At 49.6% G+C, this 22405-nt stretch overlaps 1 protein-coding gene across 15 annotated transcripts; it reads left to right on the plus strand.

Moving 5' to 3' along the window:
- The first annotated feature begins 5143 nt into the window (after window positions 1-5143).
- FTSJ1 (FtsJ RNA 2'-O-methyltransferase 1) lies at window positions 5144-22052 on the plus strand. 15 transcript variants are annotated; one of them, XR_005018393.1, is made up of 15 exons: window positions 5161-5416; window positions 6961-7130; window positions 7406-7475; window positions 7574-7664; window positions 8011-8089; window positions 9503-9555; window positions 9641-9694; window positions 9781-9883; window positions 9986-10069; window positions 10772-10875; window positions 10965-11162; window positions 11379-11420; window positions 16321-16374; window positions 21218-21375; window positions 21818-22052. XR_005018393.1 is itself a non-coding variant. In XM_036840502.1 (13 exons), exons 1-12 carry the CDS (start codon window positions 5277-5279, stop codon window positions 11409-11411), a joined length of 1179 nt encoding a protein of 392 aa, XP_036696397.1. In that variant the 5' UTR covers window positions 5161-5276; the 3' UTR covers window positions 11412-11420; window positions 12856-13423. The 15 variants fall into 15 exon arrangements, 11 of the variants coding, with proteins under 11 accessions (XP_036696403.1, XP_036696397.1, XP_036696398.1 ...); XR_005018392.1 differs by having other exon boundaries at window positions 21223-21375; XR_005018391.1 differs by having other exon boundaries at window positions 21258-21375.
- Window positions 22053-22405: the final 353 nt, after the last annotated feature.

Consider the following 22405-nt stretch of genomic DNA (forward strand, 5'->3'; position numbering starts at 1 on the left):
TGGGTGGAGCCTGTCCACACCCTAACGGAGGAGCCCCACTGTCTGTCTGCCTGTCTCTCTTAAATAGGGGTCTGTCAGTTGACTCCATTCGGGCATGTGACAGGCATGTCTGCGTCTCCTGCAGGAAGTCAGGCGGGGTGGACATGGGGTCCAGGCCCAACTCAACTGGGCTGTTTGAGGCCCAGGTGGACAAGAGGCCTCTGTCCCGGCCCCTCCACCCACCTGCCCGCCCCCCACAGGGAGCACAGAATTCCCGGAAAGGCCAGGGGCTGGCTGGGACTTCAAAGCTAGCCTGGAGGCTCCCACCCCACTCGCAGTGGGAGGAGGGTGGGATGGGGCGTTCACTTCCGCACAGCAGGAGAGAGACTCCCACACACTCAGAGATCGCAGCCCCATCCAGGGGCTTAGAGATGGAGGCGGGCTCGCCATCACCCACAGAGGTACAAACTCGCATGCAGACTCCCAGCCACACACACAGAATACAGGCTGACCAATACGAACACGCGCAGACGGCACACGGAGAGCCCAGGCCATGGGACAGCCACGTATAGCCACACAGGGTGACTTAGTCTTATAAGTATCATCACCCACTGAGCCGCACACAGAGATCACAGACGGATGCAAGGATAGGCTCACACTGCTTTACAGCCACTACAGACTCACAGACATCATCACCCACGGACTCACAGCCACACCAAAGAGAACCAACAGGCAAATCACACACAGACTCACAACCACACACAGAGCCAGAGCACACAGACAAATATGATTCCACAGAGCCGACAACATCATACACAGGCCCAGCATCTCCCACACACACGATTCCAGGTTCAGATGGCCCTGGAGGCCAACGTCCAGGTTCAGCCTCTATCATGATACCTCTGTGCATGTGAATTTGTGTATGAACTTGTGACCACATACAGCTCTGGTCACAGAGAGAGAGGCACCCGCAGGCAGACACGATTGTACAGACAGAGAAGCCGCAGTTACAGACACATGCACAACTGCATTCAAGCAGACAGGTGCACACAGCCGTGTATACACAGCTATTCACACAAATCAAGTCAGGGAAGACATGCACAGGGAAAGCATATATAGGCGCACAAACTGGAAAAACAGGGATGCAGAGAGTACACTTACTATCATTACAAAGACGAAATGCAGAAAATACACCTAAAGCTGCATGAAGAGGAAACAAGGGAACATACACTGCCACCAAAAGAAATGCCCTTAGGGAGCACACACCTATAGCCACTCACCAAGGAGAGATGCAAACATGGTGCCAGAGAAGAAAGACACACAGACATCGGAGACACACACACAGAGGAGAGACAGATTAACACACTTCTCACCCACGAGCATTACAAAGGAGACACATAAGCACCCAGGGAACACACACACAAGCCCCATGTAGATGAACTGTGCAAGCAGATGGGACCAACACACAGTTGTCAAAAAGGAAACACACAAGTTGGATAGGCAGCGACAGACATAAGACACAACCAGGCAAGTAACATAGTAAGACACACGTGGAACTCACATACGTGTGTTTGTTGCTGGGAACATGTACAGGTAGCTGAGATACCCTCAGGGTATTCATACACAGGCGCGCGGGCGCAAGCCGGCAGGAGCACACACACACACACGCACACACACACACACCACTCCCCCGTCTATCCCGGCCTACTCCGTGATCTCTCATCTCTCTCCTCTTCCCCCCTGAGAGCCATTAAACATCTGTGCTCCAGGCCAGCCAGGGAAAGAGACACCTGTCAGCAGAGGCCTTGGCCCAAATGACTAAGGGGCGGGGGGACGGGGACTGGCTAGGCAGGTGTCTAGACTTCAAGAAAAGTTTGAAGTGTCCCATCCAAAGAACTAGTGAAACTTCAACAAAAAACAGATGCCCTCACCCACCACCTCCCAGCAGCAGCTTCCTCTGATCATTGTCTTCCCCTCCAAGGGCCAGCCCTGCCCTCCCGCGTTGCCCAGCACAAGGCCACCTGGGCACACAGCTGGAGGTCAATGAATGCTACTTATCAAGTGTCATATTATCATCATTATTTTTATTTCTGCCGAGTGAACTCTTCTAGGGGAGGGGCAAACCTTCATCCAGCTCTGCACCCCATAGCTCAGCTAAGTTTCAGGGCATTGGAAATAGCAGGTGTTCCACATATGCTGGTAGGAGGAAAAACAAAGGGAAAGTGAAATCTGGCTGCAGAGGCAGCCTGCTTTAGAAGGAACAGATGTCTTTAAGCTTGACCGAGGCCTTGAGGCCGTGCCAGGGATAAGAACGCTTTGTTCGTTCATCAAAGTAGGGCCCTTTCTCAGGGTCATTTAAGGCTTTTGTTGGTTCATTAAAGCAGACCCTCGTGGGACATTTGGGATTCCTATCGAATCTATTAAAAGTCAGTTTAGGATCTTGTCAGTTCTTCTAAGCAGACCTCTGCTTTTCATTAAAACACTACTCAGCAGTCTTCAGGGGAGGGAGCCACGGAGCAAAGCAGTTAACAGCGCGAGCTTTCCCAGCTCTGCCACTTAGGAGCTGTGCGGCCAGGAGCAAGTTTCGAAACCTCACTGTTTCAGCTTCCCGCAGGGCTTACTACTGCCTAACTCAGGGCCATGGGGAAGATTGAATGAATGAATACAGGTAAAGCACTAAGAACAATGCTTGACATACAGTAATCGCTCAATAACATCTTTGTGAAAGGAATTAATGAATTCTTCTCTGCCAGTGAAGGCATCCCCCCACTGAGCTGGGTTTGGATTCTAATCTCTCCTTTCATGCAGGCTCCCCACGGATAACTCTTCCGTCCCTCAAAGCAGCCCCTGGACTGCAAGGCTTTTTGAGTCACTGTCTGGTCCCCTGCGCCTGGACCACCCCCGTCTTTCCTTCACGTGGTAAGATGCCCTCCGGCACAGGGCCGGCCTGGCAGCTCCCCTCTCCTTGACCTTTTCAGGAGGCTGAGGGGAGGACACCTTTACACTCAGTGGGGTGCTGGGTGGGAGCTGCAGGCGGACACCCCACTTCGGGAAGAGCCTGGGGAGTTCAGAGCCTGGCTCCTGTCCCCCAATCCCCCCAGCCCTGCTGGAGGAAGCAAGTTTCTTTGCAAAAAATTAAACATCCTCTTTGTGAGAGGCAAGAAAACAGGAAGCGTCCCACAGGGTGAACATGGGCCCCCAATGCCTGGCACCCCCTCCTCTCTGTGGAGCAGCGCCTGGTGGCTTGAACCCTTGCTTCCTCACACTTGCTCACCTCTGCAGGGGAGCCATGTTCCCACCGCCCCCCACAATGCCCTTGAACTCCGCTGACAAGCTCTGGCTTCCTCCCTGGCTCTCCAGGGTCTCTGCGCGGCTGTCTACACCTCCTCCCAGGGCCCCACATAAATGCAGAGCACACCACTACGGAAAGAGTGAAGGAACAAAGCAACAAAAGGGTGAATTCAGCAAACATCTATTGAACACCACCTGTGTGCCGGGCCCTACTCTAGGCGCCAGGGAGGCAGCAGTGAACAAAACAACAGAAACCCCTGCCTAGCGAAGCTCACATTTCTAAGGAATGATGAATCTATCGTTCAGTTGTTTGAATACTCGCCAAGCTCATTCCCACTTCAGGGTCTTTGCACTTGGTGTTCCCTCTGCCTGGAATGCTCTTCTTCCAAACATTCCTAGGGTGTGCCCCCCTTCAGGTCTCAGCTCAAATGTCACCTCGTCAGAAAGCCTTCCCTGACCACACTGTCTAAAATAGCAATTCAACGCCTGTTACTCTCCAGTCCTTTCACCCTCCTTTATTATCCTTCATAGCTTTTATCACCACCTGACATAACATATTTATATACTTAATAGTATATTTACATTTAGTAGTTACTTTAGTAAGTAGATATATATAGATACTAGCAGATTTATATATATATATATCAGCATATACATTTATATCAGATATGTATATTTTATACATAAACTATACAAAAAAGCATAAATATATATTATATATTTCCACATAATGACATATTTATATTTATTATATTTATTTGCTAATATGTAATTTACATACTAGTAAATATTAGACATCACTATATATTTCTATATCATCACATATGCAGTAAATGGCATATGTTTACACATCTAATATATATATATATATATTCTCCTTTGCCTCCTTTTCCTCATCTGTAAACTGGGGAAAACACAGCTATTATTAAAAATGAAATTATGTAAACTTATAATTAACTAAATTAGATTTTAAAAGGTGATAAATACTCAAAACTCATCACTTCTTAATTATTATTTTACTACATTTCATTATTTCTATGCTCCTGAGATCATTCATCCCTAGTTTAATTGTACTGTAGAAATAATACACAATGGTGCACTAGTGCATCTCTTCCAGACTCTGTGTTCCGTGACTACACCTTGGTAAGTTGAAATCTGACAAGATGATAGTATGTAAACCATGGAAACTGGCAAATGTTAGAAATCAGGGCTTCCTCTCCCTCTCCACCTAAAGAGCTAATTGTTAACCATTTACCAGCACACCACTGAGAGCACTCAGAAGAGTGCCTGGCACATGGTAAACGCTATAATAAATGTTTCCATTACTATATTTGCTTGTGCACTGGGTCGAGATGCAGTCTTTTTTTCTAGGTCCGAGTTAAAAGTGTTTGAAGAACACAGAATTACAGACAGTGTGCGGAACTACACCTGTTTAATCCTGCCAATGACTCTCTGTGGAGCCTGTACTACTTGTTACCCCCATTTTACAGAAGAAGAAACCGCAGTTCTGAGACGGTAACAGTCAGAAGGCGCTATCAATTAGCAGAAGTGGGATTTGAAATTGCAGCCGAGCAGCTTCTGCGCGCTCGCGCACTTAATTAACGCACTCTCCTTCCTCTCAAATTCGCTACGCCAGAGGTAATTGCACTTCGCGGCGCGCGAAAAATAAATACGTGCCGCCGTGCGCGTTGTATCTTGGGAAATGTAGTCCACAGGCTCAAGGAATACTATTGTACAAGAAGGGAGGGGCGGAGAGTACGTCGATTTTCGCCTTGTAACAAAAGAACAAAGTCAGTTCTCGTGCCTCGCGACGTTTCGGCCATGCCTTGCGCGACTTCGGCGGCTTTACTCGCGCCCGTTGCATGCTGGGAACGGCAGTTCGCCCGACCGGCTACGTCGGCGCGAGATGCCGGAACTCACGTGGTACGATCAGGTCGGGTCCCCGCTTCGCGCGAGTCACCGCGTCCCACGATGACAGGCTTTCCACGCTCCGGTCGCCCTTAGGCATGCGCGACAGACATTCGGATCAACTAAGAATACAAACTGAAGCCCTACGACTTCTCACCGGTTTGCGCTCTCGCCGAGGCTCGGGCTGCTTGAGGACCGGCCTCCTTCGTTCCGCTTCTCCCCACTCCGAAAGTTTAAGGTAGGCCCTGGGGCGCGGAGGACTTGGGTCCCGGCCAAGACGGTTGAGGCATGCCTGCGCTGTCCCGCCGGTGAGGGAAGGAGGCAAGTTCGCCCTCGGCGCTGCAGCTGCGTAGTCCGGGCAGCTGGCACCAGGTAGGCTCCAGACCCAAGGTTTGTCTGGAGAAGGGGCCCACTCATGCGGGATGGTCTGGGGGTGGGCGGGGAGCGCAGAGGTCCAGATACCGGCGGAGCCGGTCTTGTGGTCCCAGTGGGGACTTGGGCTTTCAGGTAATGATGAGGAGGGACCGGCGGTGTAGCCAGAGGGCTGTTAATGGGTGGGTGTGGAGGTTTGGTGGGCTGCGTGGGTGTAATAGAGGTCTGGTGGGAGTGTTATTGGGGAATCAGTGAGGGCTAAAAGGCGTGTTTTAGTCGATGTGTTCAAGGGGGCCAGTGGGATGTGTTCGTTAATTAATGAGGGGATGGTAGAGTGGGCAACTAGAAGATAATGGGAGGCAGGTAGGAGTGTGATCCTTGAGGGACTGATGGAGGTATGATATTCAACGGGTTAATAAAGAGTGGTGGGGCATAGTGATTGAAAGGATAATGGTGCGGCTGTGGAGGGAATAATAGAGGCCGGTAAAAGTCATGATCAAGGAACTAATGGGAGTAGTGATCAAAGAAGAGAGAATGAGAGGCTGAAGGGGTGTTGTAATCAAAAGATTTTAGTGGGTGATGATGGTATGATCATTGAAGAATTAATAGGAGCAGAGTGAGCAAAGAGGGGGTAATAGTAAGCTGTTGGGTGTGATCATCAAGTGATTGTTGGGTGGGGAGAAAGGTGGGCAGTGAGGGGAGAATGTGGAACTGATGTATGATTATCAGGGATTAACATGAATGTGTGGTAGGGAAGGGTTACAGGGGGGCTAGTGGTGTGATCTATGAAGGATCAGTTGGAGGGCCAGGTTAATGGGGACTGATAAATCATAGTAATTGAGAGCTCGATGGGGGACTAATAGGCCATGATTCTCCAGGCATTAATGGGGGGGTGGTGATAAAGATGTAGTAATAAAGGAATTATTGGGGGCCTAATCTCTTCAGGGAAGAGAGATGAAGGAGGTGGGGAGTGCAGTGAGGTAGTATGAGGATAATGGGGTGAAAGCAAGGGATTAATGGGGGGCTAGTAGGGCTGTATGACTCTAGGGGCAATGAGGAGAGCTGGGAAGACAGTGAGATGTTATTGGGGATAAGGTGGGCAGAGAAGGGTTGGTAGTGGGGTTTAATATGTGGTGTGTGAGTGGGAGGTGGACAGGGTCAGTAATAGGTCATCTATGAGATAAGGGTTGGGTTTGTGGGCTCTTTGGGGGAGATCTGTGGGGTTAGTGATGGAGCCTGAGAGCTCAGTGGTGGGGTCCTTCAGGCTCAGTGAGGTCATTGGGGTTAGTGACGGGGCTCCAGCCTTCCCACCTGTTGAGTGAGCTGTCACACGGGTCAGATGAGCCCGGTTTAGTTTTTGTGGTTCTCGCTGCCCTGCAGAGGTAGGTGATGGCCCACTTACTGATATAGGGCGGCGTCAGCTTGCTGTTGGCAGGTCCCTGGGCAAACAGTGTGTGAGATGGGACGGACGTCAAAGGACAAGCGGGATGTCTACTACCGCCTAGCCAAGGAGAATGGCTGGCGTGCCCGCAGTGCCTTCAAGCTGCTACAACTTGACGAGGAATTCCAACTCTTCCAAGGTCCCCACTTGGCGGGCGAGTCACTGGGGGATGGGGTGGGCGAAGGGAATAGACAAGTGGGCTAGGTCTACAGAGCTCCCTGTGGTAGGTGGGCCGACTTGGAGGGTCTGTGGGGCAGGGGCCAGGCAGGAAGATGGGCAGGTACGCGAAAGGAGCTGGGCATCTAGGCAGCAGACAGATACGAGTGCTGCCCAGGGGAAAGGGGTGAACTCTGCAGGGTCCCAGGTTGGAGAGGTGGGTGCAGCTGACCACTACACCTTCCTGTGTGTGCTCAGGTGTGACGCGGGCAGTTGACCTGTGTGCGGCCCCGGGCAGCTGGAGCCAGGTGCTGAGCCAGAAGATTGGGTGAGTGTGGAGTCCCAGATGGGAGGGTGGGAGGGCAGGTTAGATGGAGGGTGGACCAGGAGTGATAACTGGGCTGACATGGACCGTGTTGTCCACAGGGGCCAGGGGTCCGGCCACGTCGTGGCCGTGGATCTTCAGGCTATGGCTCCACTACCAGGTGTGTTACAGATCCAGGGGGATATCACCCAGGTGAGAGCATGGCTTGGGGTGTTGGGGTGTATCCTTGGCAAAGGCCCCCCAACCTGGGGGCTACGGCAAGTGGAAGAGAGAAAGAGAAAGACAAACAGACTGAGAAAGACAGACAGAGATAGAGTAACCGAGAGAACCCAAGAGAGTGTAACAGCAGAGAAACAGAGCCAGCCTGTCGTCATCACAGAGAGACAGCAAAAAATGATCCCAGAGATGGAGCCTGGTCTTAGGCAAAGCCTGAGAATTTGGCTGACCCAGGGGCTGCGGGCCAGGGCCAAGGGCAGGTGGGGTTAGAGGGCTGTGGAGGGGGTGCCTTGGGGCCACTCATCCTCCCTCTCTTCCATAGCTGTCCACTGCCAAGGAGATCATCCAGCACTTTGAGGGCTGCCCCGCCGACCTAGTGGTGTGTGACGGGGCTCCTGATGGTAAACAGCAGGGATTGGGGGGCCAGGCGGGGGCCCTATGTGTGTCCTTCTCTGTATGTCCCGCCTCTGTTGGCTTCTTTTACTGCCTCTCCTCTCCACTGTCAGCTGTTCCTACATCTAGCAACTTCTCCCTACTTCTGTTTCCTATTCTCTGCCTCTGTCTTCTCCCTCCCCATACTCTACCATTTGGGTTTTGTCCACCCTTTCATCTTCTTATTGCTCACCTCTCTGCAACTGTCCAATTCCATCTTAGTGTTCACTCTTTTTCTTTTTTTTTTCAGTCAGCCATCCATCCATTCAGCACATTTACTGAGCACCTGTTTTGTGTCAGGCACTGTTGTACATGTTGGGAAAATATTTGTGAATAAAATTCTACTAATCTCTGATCTTATAGAGCTGGTGTTCTAGTGGGAGCAGACAGAAGAGAAACAAGTGATTGAGCTATGTAGCCTGTCAAAAGGTGATAGGTACCATGGGGATGTCAATGAAAAGGAGAGGGAAGAGGGGAGTACCTGTAGGAATTTTAAATAAAGCTTGGAAGGCCTCATTGGCTTTAGCACAAAAACCTAAAGGAGTCAAGGGAGTGGACCAGGGGCACGTCTGGAGGAAGGACAATCCAGGTAAAGGAATTGGCCTATGCAAAGGCCCTGAGGTAGGAGGGTGCTTGGCATGTGTGAGGAATAGCGAGATCAGTGTGGCTGGATTGGAGTGAGTGAGCAGGAGAGTTGTAGGAGGTGAGAACAGATCCTTGTGTGGATCTTTCTGGGCCACAGTGGTGACTTTGGCTTCTTCACTGAGATGAGAGCGTGGGGAAAACCATGAGAGGGTTGTGAGCAGAGGAGGGCCGTGCCTGACTTGGGTTGTGACAGGATCCCTCTGGCTGCTGTGAGCAGTGTGAGGGGTGAGACCTGGGGAGGGGAGGCCGCTGCAGTCGTCCAGGTGGAGTTGAGAAGATTTGCTAATGGCTTAAATGTGGGTGTGAGGAGAGAGTGGTGGGTGGGTGTGTGTCAAAGGTAACTCTGAAGGTTTTTGGCTTGAACAACTGGAAGGATCAGATGAGATGGGAAAGATGATGGGAGGAGCAGGTTTGGGCAGGGAGATCGGGAGTTTGTTTTTGGATGTATTGAGTCTGAGATGTTCGTTCTGATCTGAGTCTGGAGTTAAGAGGAACAGTCTGGACTGGAGATAGAAATGATGATAACAGTATTCGCGCCTGAGGTTGTTTTGAGAATGAAAATGAGTGCCTAAGGGTTAGGAGCTCAGAGTACGCATCTAGTTGGCAGATAGTATTTGCATGCAGAACCTTAGCAGTAAGAGAGCCTAGGAAATGTTTTTAGCGCTCTAACCTCTGGGAGGTTAGAATGGGAGCATAGCTAGACTGGATGGCCCCCTAACACTATTCTCTTGCTGCAGTAACCGGCCTCCATGATGTTGATGAGTATATGCAGGCCCAGCTCCTCCTAGCCGTGAGTAACCCTGGCTGCCCCTGCCTCGGTTTGGCCCCCTCCTGGCTGTCTCCACCTCACCCTTAGCCATCTGTCCTGCCTATAGGCTCTGAACATTGCTACACATGTCTTGAAGCCAGGGGGCTGCTTTGTGGCCAAGGTAAGGCTCGGGGAACCTGGTAGGGGGTAGAGAGGGGTCTCCAAAGGTCATCTTCATGCCTCCATCTCTGCCTCCCCACCCTGCAGATCTTCCGAGGCCGGGATGTGACACTGATCTACAGTCAGCTGCGTGTCTTCTTCTCCACCGTGCTCTGTGCCAAGCCCAAGAGCAGCCGGAACTCCAGCATTGGTCAGTGGGGTGGAGGGGCCAGGCTGGGGGGTGCGCATCTCAGGGACCCATCCACACAGGGTGGTGGTGGCAGTCGCCCCTCACTCTACCTTATCCCCACAGAGGCCTTTGCTGTCTGTAAGGGTTATGACCCCCCTGAGGGCTTCCTGCCGGACCTGACCAAACCCCTGCTGGACCACTCTTACGGTGAGAGCCAGAGCCCTGGGCCCCATCCCTGGGGAGAGTCTGTCCACCAATGGAATTTATGTTCCAGGAGGGCCTTCAGCCCCACCCCCTGGTGGAAACTCTGCCCCTTAGGGGAATTCTGTCCCAAAAGGATCCTCAGCCCCACCCTCTGGAAATTCCACCCCTGTATGGATATTTTGTTCCAGGAGGATCTTTAGCCCAGTGGCCTAGTGGTAACTCTTGGACCTGGTGAAAATTCTGTCTTGGGAGGATCCTGCGTCCTACCCCAAGGGAGACTCCACTTGCTTGCGGAGATTCTAGACTAAGAAGACTCAGTCACGCCCCAGGTGGAAACCCCACCCCTGTGTGGGAATTTCATCCTGTGAGGGCCTTCAGACTGGCCCCTAGAGGGAAAAAGCACAGAGCGGCTCTTGTGGCAGGCACACTTGAGTGAGACAAAGTCCAGACAGTATATGGCAGGTGGGCATAAGTGCAGTTGGAGAAAAGTGGGTTGCGGGGGGTGGTGTGTTTTAGAACAGGTGATCATGGAGGGCTTCCCTGAGGAAGTGATCTGAACCAAATGAAGGATTTCTGATAAAGGAGGGCAAGAGTAGCTGGTGGATACGTTGGGGAGGCCTCGGTATCCATCCTGGGTGCAGCCTGAGTCACGACTGGTCCCAGACACCCCAGCCCTGTCCTGCCTCATCTCTCCCTGCTTGTCAGATCCAGATTTCAACCAATTAGATGGTCCCACCCGCATCATTGTACCATTTGTGACCTGTGGGGACCTGAGCGCCTATGATTCGGACCGCAGTTACCCACTGGATGTAAGCGCCCAGCCAACAGTGGGTGGACGGGGGGTGCTGTCCTAGGTTCCCAGGTCCTCACCACCCCCTGCCGACATGTGTCCCTGCAGCTAGAGGACGGCTCAGAATACAAGTATACTCCGCCCACGCAGCCCCCCATCTCACCACCGTACCAGGAGGCCTGCACCTTGAAGAAGAAGGGGCGGCTGGCCAAGGAGATCCGCCCCCAGGACTGCCCCATCAGCACAGTGGACACGTTGCCCCAGTCCCTGGCCGCCCCACAGCGCCACACCCTGCTGGCCTCTGAGGTCTGGAAACATGGGCCCAGAGCCCTTAATGCCCTTTCTCTGTGCCCACAGTGACCCCCTCCTCGTGTGCCTCCTTCTGCCCCAAATCACGTGGTTTCTGGGACAAACTTCTCTTCCCTGCCTCCCAATAGCTATAAAAATCAATGGGTAAAACCAAGTACAGTGAACGGAAAAGCTTAGCCAAGTATCTGAGTCCCTTCTTTTTTTCTTGGGTAGGTGGAAGACAGTGAAATGAACCGTTCGCCTTAAGATGTTAAGGTAAATTTGCCTTTTTGTCTAAGAATTTGAGTAAATGGCACCTTTAAGAAAAAACTGAGTAAAATTTCACCTTTGAAACTTTTACATCAACTGGTAAGATTTCAGTCAGCAAACCTTTACTAAAACACCTGATCTTATGTGCCAGGAACTGCTTTAAGGATTTTACATATTGAGGCACTCGGTAAACATTTATTGAGCACATGCTGTGTGCTGGGCATTGTTCTAGGTTTGAAGATAGAGTGGGGAACAACACAGGCGAATATCCTGGCCCTCAGAGCTTCTAGTTTGGGAAAGAGGTGATAAGCAATAACACAGTCTAAATGCAGGAGTTTCCACCCACACATACACAAACTATTTATCTTGATCTCTCTATATATGTATACACACACACACACACACACACATAAAATGTAAAAGTAATATGGGATATGAAGAAATTTTTAAAGCAGGGTAAAGAGATCAAGAATTCTAGGGGATGGCAGTTTGCAGTTTTTAAAAAGGTTATCATGGAAGGTCTCACTGAGGTAATGTTTGAGCAGAGACCTGAAGAAGATGAAGGAGGGAATCGTGTGTTTATCTAGGGGAAGAGCATTCCAGGGAGAGGAAATAGCAAATAAAAAGGCCCTGAGGTGGAACCCTGCCTGGTATGTGAGGGAGCAGTGAGGAGCCAGTTTGCCTGGAACAGTCTGGGCTAAACCTATCAGTGCTGGAGGGCTTCTCATCCTCAGGATACCACATCAGAGGACATCCCTGTCTGGCAATGGCTTTGCAGGTTATTCAGACCAAGCCTTCCATTAAAATAAGAAGTAAAAAAGACATCTTTTAAAAAATGAAATGGCAAATCACAATGGGAAGAGATATTTATAATCCCTATATATAGTATCCTTGATATTTAAAAAACTGCTATAAATCAGTAAGGAAAAGAAAATATGAGAATGGCCAGTAAGCACATGAAAAGCTGCTCATCAGGGAAATGCAGGCTAGAACTAAAAAGATTGACAATACTAAGCGTCTGGAAGGATGTGCAGCAATTGGAACTCTTGAAGACGCCCATGGCAGCATATAATGGTGTAGCCACTGGAAAATTGTGAGGCATTATCTGCTAAAGCTGCATGTGTGCCAGTTCCACTCCTAAGAAGTGAGTACTAGAATGTTCCTAGCCAGCACTATTTGTAGTACCCCCAGACTAGATACAGCCCAAATATCCATCAGCTGTAGAATGGATCGTTAAATCCTGGTTTATTCGCAGTGGAGAGCTACACAACAAAGAGAATGAACGTTATATGTTTTATGCATTTTTCTGTGTGTTATGGTTCACAATGAAAGTAAAGGGAAAAACTTCAAAAAAATGTTAGTAGCTGAGCAAACAATGATTATAGTAGAAGACAGTGGGGAAACATTTTGGTTTAAAACTTCCTTTTACTTTGACCTTTAGTTAGCTGGCAATCTGATAAGGACTCGGAAGCTGTTTGCTGTCAGGAAAACCAGAACTTGAGTTGATGAACTTGTTTTCAAATATCTCATCAACCGGTCCTGAACATACAAGCTCCGAGTGGGAACCTGCAGCAACCACCAGGAACACAGCGAGGAAAGAAGCATCACGGAATGTCCGTCTGCACTGCAGAGGGGATTCTTGAGTGGGGTCTTGCCTCTTCTCTAAATCTTTCCAGCCGTGTCCTGATTATGTCCAGAATTTACCCTGAGAGCGGGGGTTCTTAACCTGGGTAGAAGTCAGGGTTATGTGTGGATTTGATGGAGGGAAACATTACATCTTTATTTTCACTAATATAAGTGAAATTTTAGCTATACTCCCGGATCTGAATGCTGGCATCAAATCACAATAGTAAAAGCAGTGCCTGCAACTTCCACCAATACAGATCACAGTTACTTTTTTATGTTATGTTACAGTCGTTGCAGGCATCTTAAAATATTGTTCACATTGGTCACTACTTTGAATAAGATCTTAAAATTTGATGAATTAATAAAAAAAAGTTCATATAGCATCCCAATGTTGTTTCATTTTAACATGGTAACTATTTTTCTAGTTTTATTGAAATATAATTGATATAATGTATAAGTTGGAAGTGTACAACATAATGATGTGATATATGTATATATTGCAAGATGACTACCGTGGGTTTAATTAACATCTATCACCTCACATAGTTACAGTTTTTTTTTCTTGTGATGGGAAGTTTTAAGATTTGCTCTCTTAGCAACTTTCAAATATACAATATAATATTGATAAGTATAGTCACTATGCTGTATATTACATCCCCAGAACTTATTTATAACTAGAAGTGTTGTACCTTTTGACCACCTTCACCCATTTTTAGATTCCACATATAAGTGAGATCACACAGTATTTGTGTTTCTCTGACTAATTTCATTTAGCATAATACCCTCAAGGTCTGTCCACATAGTCACAAATGGCGCGTTTCCTTTTTTATGGCTGAATAATATTCTATCATATGCATATACCACATTTTCTTTATTCATTCATCTGTCAACAGATCCCTAGGTTGTTTCCACATCTTCGCTATTGTGGATAATACTGCAATGAACATTGGGGTGCAGATAGCTCTTTGAGGCAGTGATTCCATCTCCTTTGGATATATACCCAGAAGTATATATTTGGGATACGGGGAATACTGGATCATATGGTAGTTCTATTTAATTTTTTGAGGAACCTCCATGCTGTTTATTTAGTTTCCATAATCCTGTGTATTTGAGTGTATGTGTGTGTGTGTGTGTGTGTGTGTATGCACATGCACACACATGCTTTCAAAAATACTCTGTGAAGGGGTCCACAGACTTGATCAGATCAGATGCCAAAGGGTTCCCCAGACAAATTTTTTTTTTTTTTAGCTGTGCTGCGTGGCTTGTGGGATCTCAGTTCCCCGATCAGGGATTGAACCCAGACCACGGCAGTGAAAGCCCAGAATCCTAACCACTAGGCCACCAGGGAACTCCCCAGAACAAATTTTTTACGTTAAGAACTCCTCTCTTAAAGGAATATCAGAAAGTCTGCCATGACTGCAGTCCTGAATTTCTATATTTTAGCGAACAGGAGCTGACAAACACCAGCTACATGGGCAGACCCGGTTTCCGCAGCTTACTCGCTTATCTTTAGAAAATCACTGTTCTTTGTCCACACACCATCCATTGACCTCAGGACTACTGACATCCCAGTCTGTGACCCCAGGTGTTTCTGTACCTGACTTTGAGACCCTGGGAGTGTCCATACTGAGTCTAACCCCAGGGGGCCCACACCACAGCTTGTTAACCCAGGAGTCTTATCACCGACGTCAGTATGACCGCAGGAATGTCCACACCCCAGTCTGTGTGACTCCAGGAATGTAAAACAGAAGTATCCACACAAAAGGTGGTGTGTCCACACCCATCACCATGTAAATTCAGCAGTGTCCACACTAGAGTCAGTGACGCCCCAGGAGTGTGGACAGCCCAGTTTGTATAATCCCAGGAGTATCCTCGTCTCAATTCCCAGGAGCGTAAACACACCAGCCTTTGGGACCCTGTGGGCATACTCACCTCGGGCTGTGTGTCCCTGGTGTCCACCCCCATCTGTGTAACGTCAGAAGTATACACCGAAAGTCTCTGACAGAGCAGTGTCTAATTCCCAGTCTGTGCAAACCAGTGGAGTCCACACCCCCAAGTGTGTGGCCGAGGAGGGGCCCACCCGGCCTAGGCCTGCTGTCTGAGCTCGGGAGTGCCCACTCTCCACCTGTGTGGCCCTAGTCTTGCGACTCCAGGAGTGTCCACGCCCCTCAGTGTGACCCCAGAATTTTCCACGCCAAAGTCAGTTTGTAACCAGAGGTACATCCGTCCCAGCCCGTGTGTCCCCAGTGGGGTACTTACTTTAGTCTGAGTGACTCCTGGAGTGTTTCCACCCCAGTCTGTGATGACAGGAATGTTTATTCTCCAGCCTTTGTGACCCCAGGCTTTCCGCAACACAGCCTGTGTTACCCCCAAAGTGTACACACCCTGGTCAGATGACTGCAGGCTTGTCAATTGCTAAGACTGTGTAACAACAATGGGTGTCCATTCCCCTATCGCTGTAACCCCCAGGGTTACCACACCTCAGTCATTGTCACCCCCCAAGGGTGTCTGCAGTGTAGTCTGTGTCACCACAGGAGGGTATACACTCCAGTCTGTGTGACACCTGGAGTAATCAAAATATAGTCTGTGTGACCCCATAAGCGTGCATATCCCAAAGCTTCTGACCGCAGTGTTGTAAAAACTCCAGTCTATTTGACCACAGGGGTGCCCACTGCAAAGTATGTCAGTCAGCAGCAGTGCCCACGTCCCAGTCTGGGTGACCTCACCAATGTCATATGTCAGGTTTTGTCACCATAGAAATGTCCACCCCCTCTGTCTGACCCCAGGAGTCTCCAGACGCCAATGTGTGTCCTGAGGGAAGCACACCCCTGGTCTGTGTTGCGAAAGCATTGTTTGTTTACACCCCAGTCTGTCACTGTTGCCTTTCCACCTGCCAGTCAGTGTCCCCTAGGAGTGATCATTCCTCAGCGCTTGAAACACCAGGAGTGTCCACACCCCAGTGTATGTAACCCCAGGAGCACCCACAGTCAGCCTGTGTTTCTCCAGAAGGGTCTACACAATAGTCTGCATGACCCCAGGATGATCAGCTTTCTGTGTGACCACAGGAGTGGCCACCACCCAGTCCACGTGTCCCTAGGATGGTACACCCTTGGCTGTGTGATCAGTGAAGTCTCTATGCTCTGGGTTCTGTGACCACCAGGGTGTCACTCCCCAGCCTGCAACTCCAGAGCTTTCTACCCTGTGTGGGAGCGAGGAGTGTCCCCACCTCAGTCTCTGTGGCCCCACAGGCTCATTTACTACGTCATCCCTGTCACCCTAGGAGTAGCTGAACTCCGGTCTGCGTGATGCCACAAGCGTCCACATCCCAAACAAGGTGAGCAGAGGGGTGTCTACACTTGAGTGCGTGTGACCACAAACATGTCCTCCCCTTGTCTTTGTGACCCCAGATGGGTCCGGTGGGTTTTACCCTGGCTGTGTCCACATCCCAATGTTTGACTACAGAAATGTCCACAGCCCAGCCTTTGTGACCCCCAGGAGTGTCCACCCCACAGTCAGAGTCCAGAAGTGGCAACGGCTTAGTCTGGGTGACTTTGGGAGGTTCCACAGCACAGTCTGAGTGGCACCGTGAGTGTGCTTATCTCAAACTGTGTGATCACAGAGGTGTCCACACTCCAGTCTCCGTGGCCCAGGAATGTCCACACCTAAGTTCCTGTGACAGAAGCAATGTCCAATCTCAAGTGTATGTGACCCAGTATTGTCCAGACCCCACAGTTGCTGGCACAGCGTGTCTGTACCCAGTGCCTGTGGCCTCAGGAGGGTGTGCTCCCATCAGGGTGACCACAGGAGTATGAACGTCCCATGCCTGTGACTGCTGGTGGGTCTACACTCCAGTCTGGGTGACCCAGGGGAGGATACCCCCCATCTGTGTGACCAAAGGAGTCTCCACGCTCCAGTGTCTGTGACCCATTCAGTGTGACTAGAGGAATGCCCACAGCAAATTCGGTGTGATCACACCACTGTCCACCCCCATCTGCCTGTCCTGAGAGGCATCTCTGCTGCGGTTGGTGTGATCCCAGCAGAGGGCACACGGCAAGCAGCATGACTACAGAGGTCTCCTTCTGGATAAACACAGGCTGACTGGGGGTCCTCCTGGTGTTCCATACACTGGGGCATGGACACGCCTGCCTGTGATACTCCAGCAGTGTCCACGCCACAGTCCTTTGACTACAGTGGCTCCCCAGTGTATGTGTCCTCAGTCATGTCGTTGTCCCAGCCTGTGGTCCACACCCCAAAGTTTGTGACTCGGATGGTGCCCGAAGTTGAGCCTGTGTGAGAAGGTACCAGATCATAGTCCATGTGACTCCAGGAGTGTCCACCCACCAATCTGTAGGAATCTAGGAGAACACATCCCAGCCCATGAGACTTCAGGAGTGGCCACGCCCCATCCTGTGTGACCACACACCAGGCTGTGTGACCCCCTAGAGCCTCCACACCCGAGTGTGTGACCCCAGGAGGTCCACATCCCAATCAGTGTGACCCCAGGATTGCTTACACCCAAGTCTAGTGACCTCATGAATGTCTACACCGTCATCTGTTTGATCCCAGGAGTGGCCACACCCCAGGCTACGTGACCCTGGGAGGATCCATACACCAGTCAGTGTGACCCCAGGAGGGGTTACATCTAGAGAAAGAGTAATCCAGACAAAGGGGAAAAGCCTGTGCAAAGGCCCTGAGGCAGGAGCATACCTGGCACATTTGAGGTAGAGTGAGGAGACCAGTGGAGCGGGAGTAGAGTGAGCGAGGCGCGAGTGGCAGGAGGTGAGGTCGGAGAGGTTACGGGGCCTGGTTCTGTAGGGCCTCTCTGGCCACGGGGAGGACTTTGGCTTTTTTTCTGAGAGAGATCTCAGAGCAGGGGTCTGAGCAGAGCCGTGGGCTGACTTGGGTTGTAAAAGGACCCTCTGGCTGCTGTGAGGACAGACTGGAGTCCTTAAGTCAGACCAGAGATCAGGCTGAGCCATGGAGGGCAGGGGCCCCAGGAGCCAGGACCATAACCACTTGACAGGCCTCCCCAGGGGGCTGTACATTCTCTCTGGGGCATATGGTAGCCCTCCTCCTGTTCCCCAGAAACACAGGATATATTGGGGAGAAGTCATGGGGATTGAATGAAGATGACCTCACTGTGGGACCTCAGGCCAGCCTTGCCTTTCCCTGGGCCCTGGGTTTCCGCCTTTGGCAGATGAGTATAATAATTCTTGCCCTGCCAATCTCTCCAGCATCTCTACTCACCTATTCTCTCCAACCACACTAGCCTCCTTGATGTTCCTCAAACACACCAAAGCATTATTCCCACTTCAGGGCCTATGCGCCTGCTGTTTCCCCTCTGCTTGAACACTCGTCCCAAGATATGTACATCGTTCACAGCTTCATGGCTTCCCCCTTCGTTTTCTTTTCTCTGCTTAAAGATCATCTCCTTAGGAAGCCTTCCCTGACTACCCAAAATAGCACCTCTGTATCCCTGCATCCTGCTTTGTTTTTCTTCATAGCACTTAGTACATCCTAATAGTATGTTATATATCTACTTGTTGAGTCAGCCAGGGCCCTGCAGTGGGGGTGGAGGGACACAAAGCACACACAGGTGGAATTTCGAAGAGACCTGAATGAAGGGACCATTACGGAGGTGCAGAGAGTTCAGGAGACCAGTAAGGTTGCTGAGCTACCCAGGGACTGGCATCAGAGGGGTGCTGCCACCATTCCTAGGCCTGAAGGGGCAGGAAAGGGAACAGTGTTCCCGAAACCCAGGAGAAGCTGGAACCCAGCCCCAGCCAGTGAACACCTGGCTTTCTCTGTCCTTGTGTTGTCCAGTCACCTACCGGGGTCTCTCATTGGCCAACCCAGCTGGAAGCCAGGTGGGGCAGAGCATGGCTGATGAAGTCCACACGGGGACACAGGGCAGGACGGGGAAGGAGGGAGAATGGATTGCCGGGGGTGAGGGGACAAGTAGAATATCCAACATGTTAGTTTAGTGTTTTCCATTGCCTACTGAATAATACTGAGCATGGGAGGTCCCTGAAGACAGGTGTTTGTGCCTGTTGTGTTCTCTTCTGTGTTTTTAGTACCTAGAGCAGTGCATGGCACACTTAATAAATACTTGCTGAAAGTATAAATGAATCAAAATAATAGATATAAATGTATAATGCAAAAGTGAAAGGATGAGCCACAGGCTGGGAGAAAATATTTTCAAAATGCATTACCTGACAAAGGACCAGTATCCAGAATATATAAAGAATTCCCACAATTCAATAATAAGAAAACCAACAACCCAATTAAAAAATGGGCAAGAGATTTGAACAGATCCTGCACCAAAGAGGAAATACAGATGGCAAATAAACATGTGAGGTCTTTAGAAGGTACGAGACAGCTCTTGGCATGGGTGCCAGGCATGAATGCAATGTGGCTTTTGATGGCTTCTGGTGGACAGTTGTGTACCAAAGGGATGAGAACCGCTGCTGGGGTCTTAAAGCACAAGCTTAATGCTGTATCCATGGGCAAACAGGCACTATGCAGGAAGTTAAGCACTATGTAGGCACTAAGCTGAAAGTTGAAGGGGTGGACTTGAATCCTTGACCCGTCCGGGCCAACTTTTTGATCCTGGGTACACGTTTTTTATCCATGGGTGGCTTGCTTGGGGTGCAAATTTTGGAGATCTTTTATATAAAGGTGTCAAGAGAGGTACTGGCTACAGCGCAGGGAGCAAGAAGTTTTAAGCAAAGGCAAATGCGTTACCCTGAAGATGTCAAGGTCAGTCAGTCTCTCTTATATATGGGCGTTTATGACAGCAGTCATGCATCTTTTTTTTTTTTTTTTTTTTTTTTATAAAGTTTGGAGCTTTTTTTTTTTCTTTTCTTTTTTTTTTTTTTAAGTTTTTTAATTTATTGATTGCTTGATTGCTTGATTGCTATGTTGGGTCTTCGTTTCTGTGCTAGGGCTTTCTCTATTTGCGGCAAGCGGGGGCCACTCTTCATCGCAGTGCGCGGGCCTCTCACTATCGTGGCCTCTCTTGTTGTGGAGCACAGGCTCCAGACGCGCAGGCTCAGTAGTTGTGGCTCACGGGTCTAGTTGCTCCGCGGCATGTGGGATCTTCCCAGACCAGGGCGCGAACCCATGTCCCCTGCATTAGCAGGCAGATTCTCAACCACTGCGCCACCAGGGAAGCCCGCAGTCATGCATCTTAACAGTTGACAGGCAGCTGGATGGATGCTCATGGGATAGGAGAGGAAACAACTTTCAATTTTTTTAAAGCCTATTTTATTTATTGGCCATGCTGCACAGCATGTAGGATCTTAGTTCCCCCACCAGGGAGTGAACCCGTGCTCCCTGCAGTGGAAGCGCAGAGCCCTAACCACTGGGCCACCAGGGAATTCTCCAACTTTGAATTTTAAAAAAAAAGAAACATGTGACAAGACGCTCAACATCATTAATCATTAGAGAAATGCAAATTAAAACCACAATGAGATATCATTATACACTTATTAGAATGGTGAAACTTAAAAAGACTGACCATACTAAGTGTTGACGAGGCTGAAACTCTCCTATGGTGCTGGTAGGGATGTTAAATGGTTAAGTTACTTTGGAAAACAGTTTGGCAGTTTCTTATAAAGTGAAGCATACACCTACCACACAACCCAGCAATCCCACTCATAGGTATTTATCCAAGAAAATGAAAACTTATGTTTATACAAAAACCTATACACAAATATCCGTAACAGCTTTGTTTGCAATCACCCCAACCTGGAAACAACCCACGTGTCTTTCAACTGCTGGCAAATAAATAAAGAAACTGATACATCCTCACTTACTACTCAGCAATGAAAAGCAAACTACTGATGCATCCAACATAGATGACCCTCAAATGCACTAGGAGCCTGAATAACAAGGCTACATACTGTCCGATTCCACCTATATGGCGTTCTGGAAAAAAGCAAAACTGGGGGGATAGCACACAGATCAGTGGTTGCCAGGGAGGGGTTAGGGGTGGAGGGAGGGGCTGACTTCAGCGTGGCCACACAAAGAACTATTTTGAAGTGAGAGAACTTCTCTCCTACTAGTGGCAGTTAACCAACTAGTTTCGTTTGTCAAGCCTCAGAGAACTATATGCTACAAAGGAGACATTTTACTGTATGTAAAATATACCTCAGTAAATATGACTTTTTTTTAAGTGCAGTACTTTGCAAGCAGTAAGGAATTCTATGGCTACAGGACGGGCTGTGATCGTGCCTGTTGTTACTCCTCCTCTCCATCTGGTTTCTGCACAGACACGTCTCAGGAACGCATCTGAGGAAGAGGAGGAGCCGTAGCCATCCTGCCACAGCTCAAGGTAGCGCTTTGTTTGTTGACTGTTAGGACCTGAACTGTGTCCCCCTACAGATTCATGTGTTGAAGGCCTAACGCTCAGTGTGACTGTTTTTGAAGATGGGGGCTTTAAGGAGGTCATAATTAAATGAGGAATGAGGTCATAGGAGTTGGTCCTAATCCAATAGGACTGGGGGGAGTCTTATAAGAAGAGGAAGAGACACCAGCGAGCTCTTTCCATGCATACGTGCACAAAGGAAAGGCCATGTGAGGACACAGTGAGAAGGTGGCCATCTGCAAGCCAGGAAGAGATGCCTCACCAGAAACCAACTCGAATGGCACCTTGATCTTGGACTTCCAGCCTCCAGAACTTTGAGGAAATGTGTCTGTTGTTTAAGCCACCCAGTCAGTGGTATTTTGTTATGGCAGCCCTAATACATTGAGCAAACTAATACTTTGCCTCTCAGTTTCAGATCTGACTCCAGGAGACTCATCTTGGCCATGTCTGAGGACAGCGGGCATTCAAGTGAAAGAACGAAAATTCAGCACGGTCTCCCTGTCTAGTTGAACGGGGCTCTGAAGCTCAGAGAGGGGATGTGTAGCCAGAGAAACGCAGGGTGAAATCCACAGCACTCCCACAGATCGGATTCTGGGGGCTGTATCCACAGGACCTCCTCAGCCACACTGCAAGATGAGTAAGAATTGTTGGGGGTAATAAAAAAATTTTTTAAAAAAGAATTGTTTGGGGAGTTTTCAGAACCGCCCTAAGCCTCCTTCTAAAGCCCCACCCAAACCTGGTTCACGCCAGGCTGTTCTCCCACATAACACGTATGCAGTTCAGAGGCACTGGTGCCGTGGTTTGGGAGAGTAGCTGTAATGGTGTCGTCTCAGGCTTGGTGGCAGCCCAAGGTTAGGGACAAATGTCTGAATCTCTCTAGGTGGCAGGGGCTGGGGAAAGCTGGGGTGGATCATAGATCACAGACCGCATCTCACAAGAAGGTTCTGCCAGACGCAGGAGCTGAAAGCAATTACCAGCCAGGCAGAGTTGGTGATTG

This window comes from Balaenoptera musculus, chromosome X, assembly GCF_009873245.2.
Source record: "Balaenoptera musculus isolate JJ_BM4_2016_0621 chromosome X, mBalMus1.pri.v3, whole genome shotgun sequence".
Taxonomy (NCBI): domain Eukaryota; kingdom Metazoa; phylum Chordata; class Mammalia; order Artiodactyla; family Balaenopteridae; genus Balaenoptera; species Balaenoptera musculus.

What these genes read in the sequence shown, in the direction of transcription:
- FTSJ1 (XM_036840502.1), top strand. Translation starts at nt 5,277, where the DNA reads ATGCGCGACAGACATTCGGATCAACTAAGAATACAAACTGAAGCCCTA. An exon ending in GTGCTGAGCCAGAAGATTGG is followed by an intron (nt 7,476 to 7,573) that starts GTGAGTGTGGAG and finishes TGTTGTCCACAG; the next exon opens with GGGCCAGGGGTCCGGCCACG. An exon ending in AGGCCCAGCTCCTCCTAGCC is followed by an intron (nt 9,556 to 9,640) that starts GTGAGTAACCCT and finishes TCCTGCCTATAG; the next exon opens with GCTCTGAACATTGCTACACA.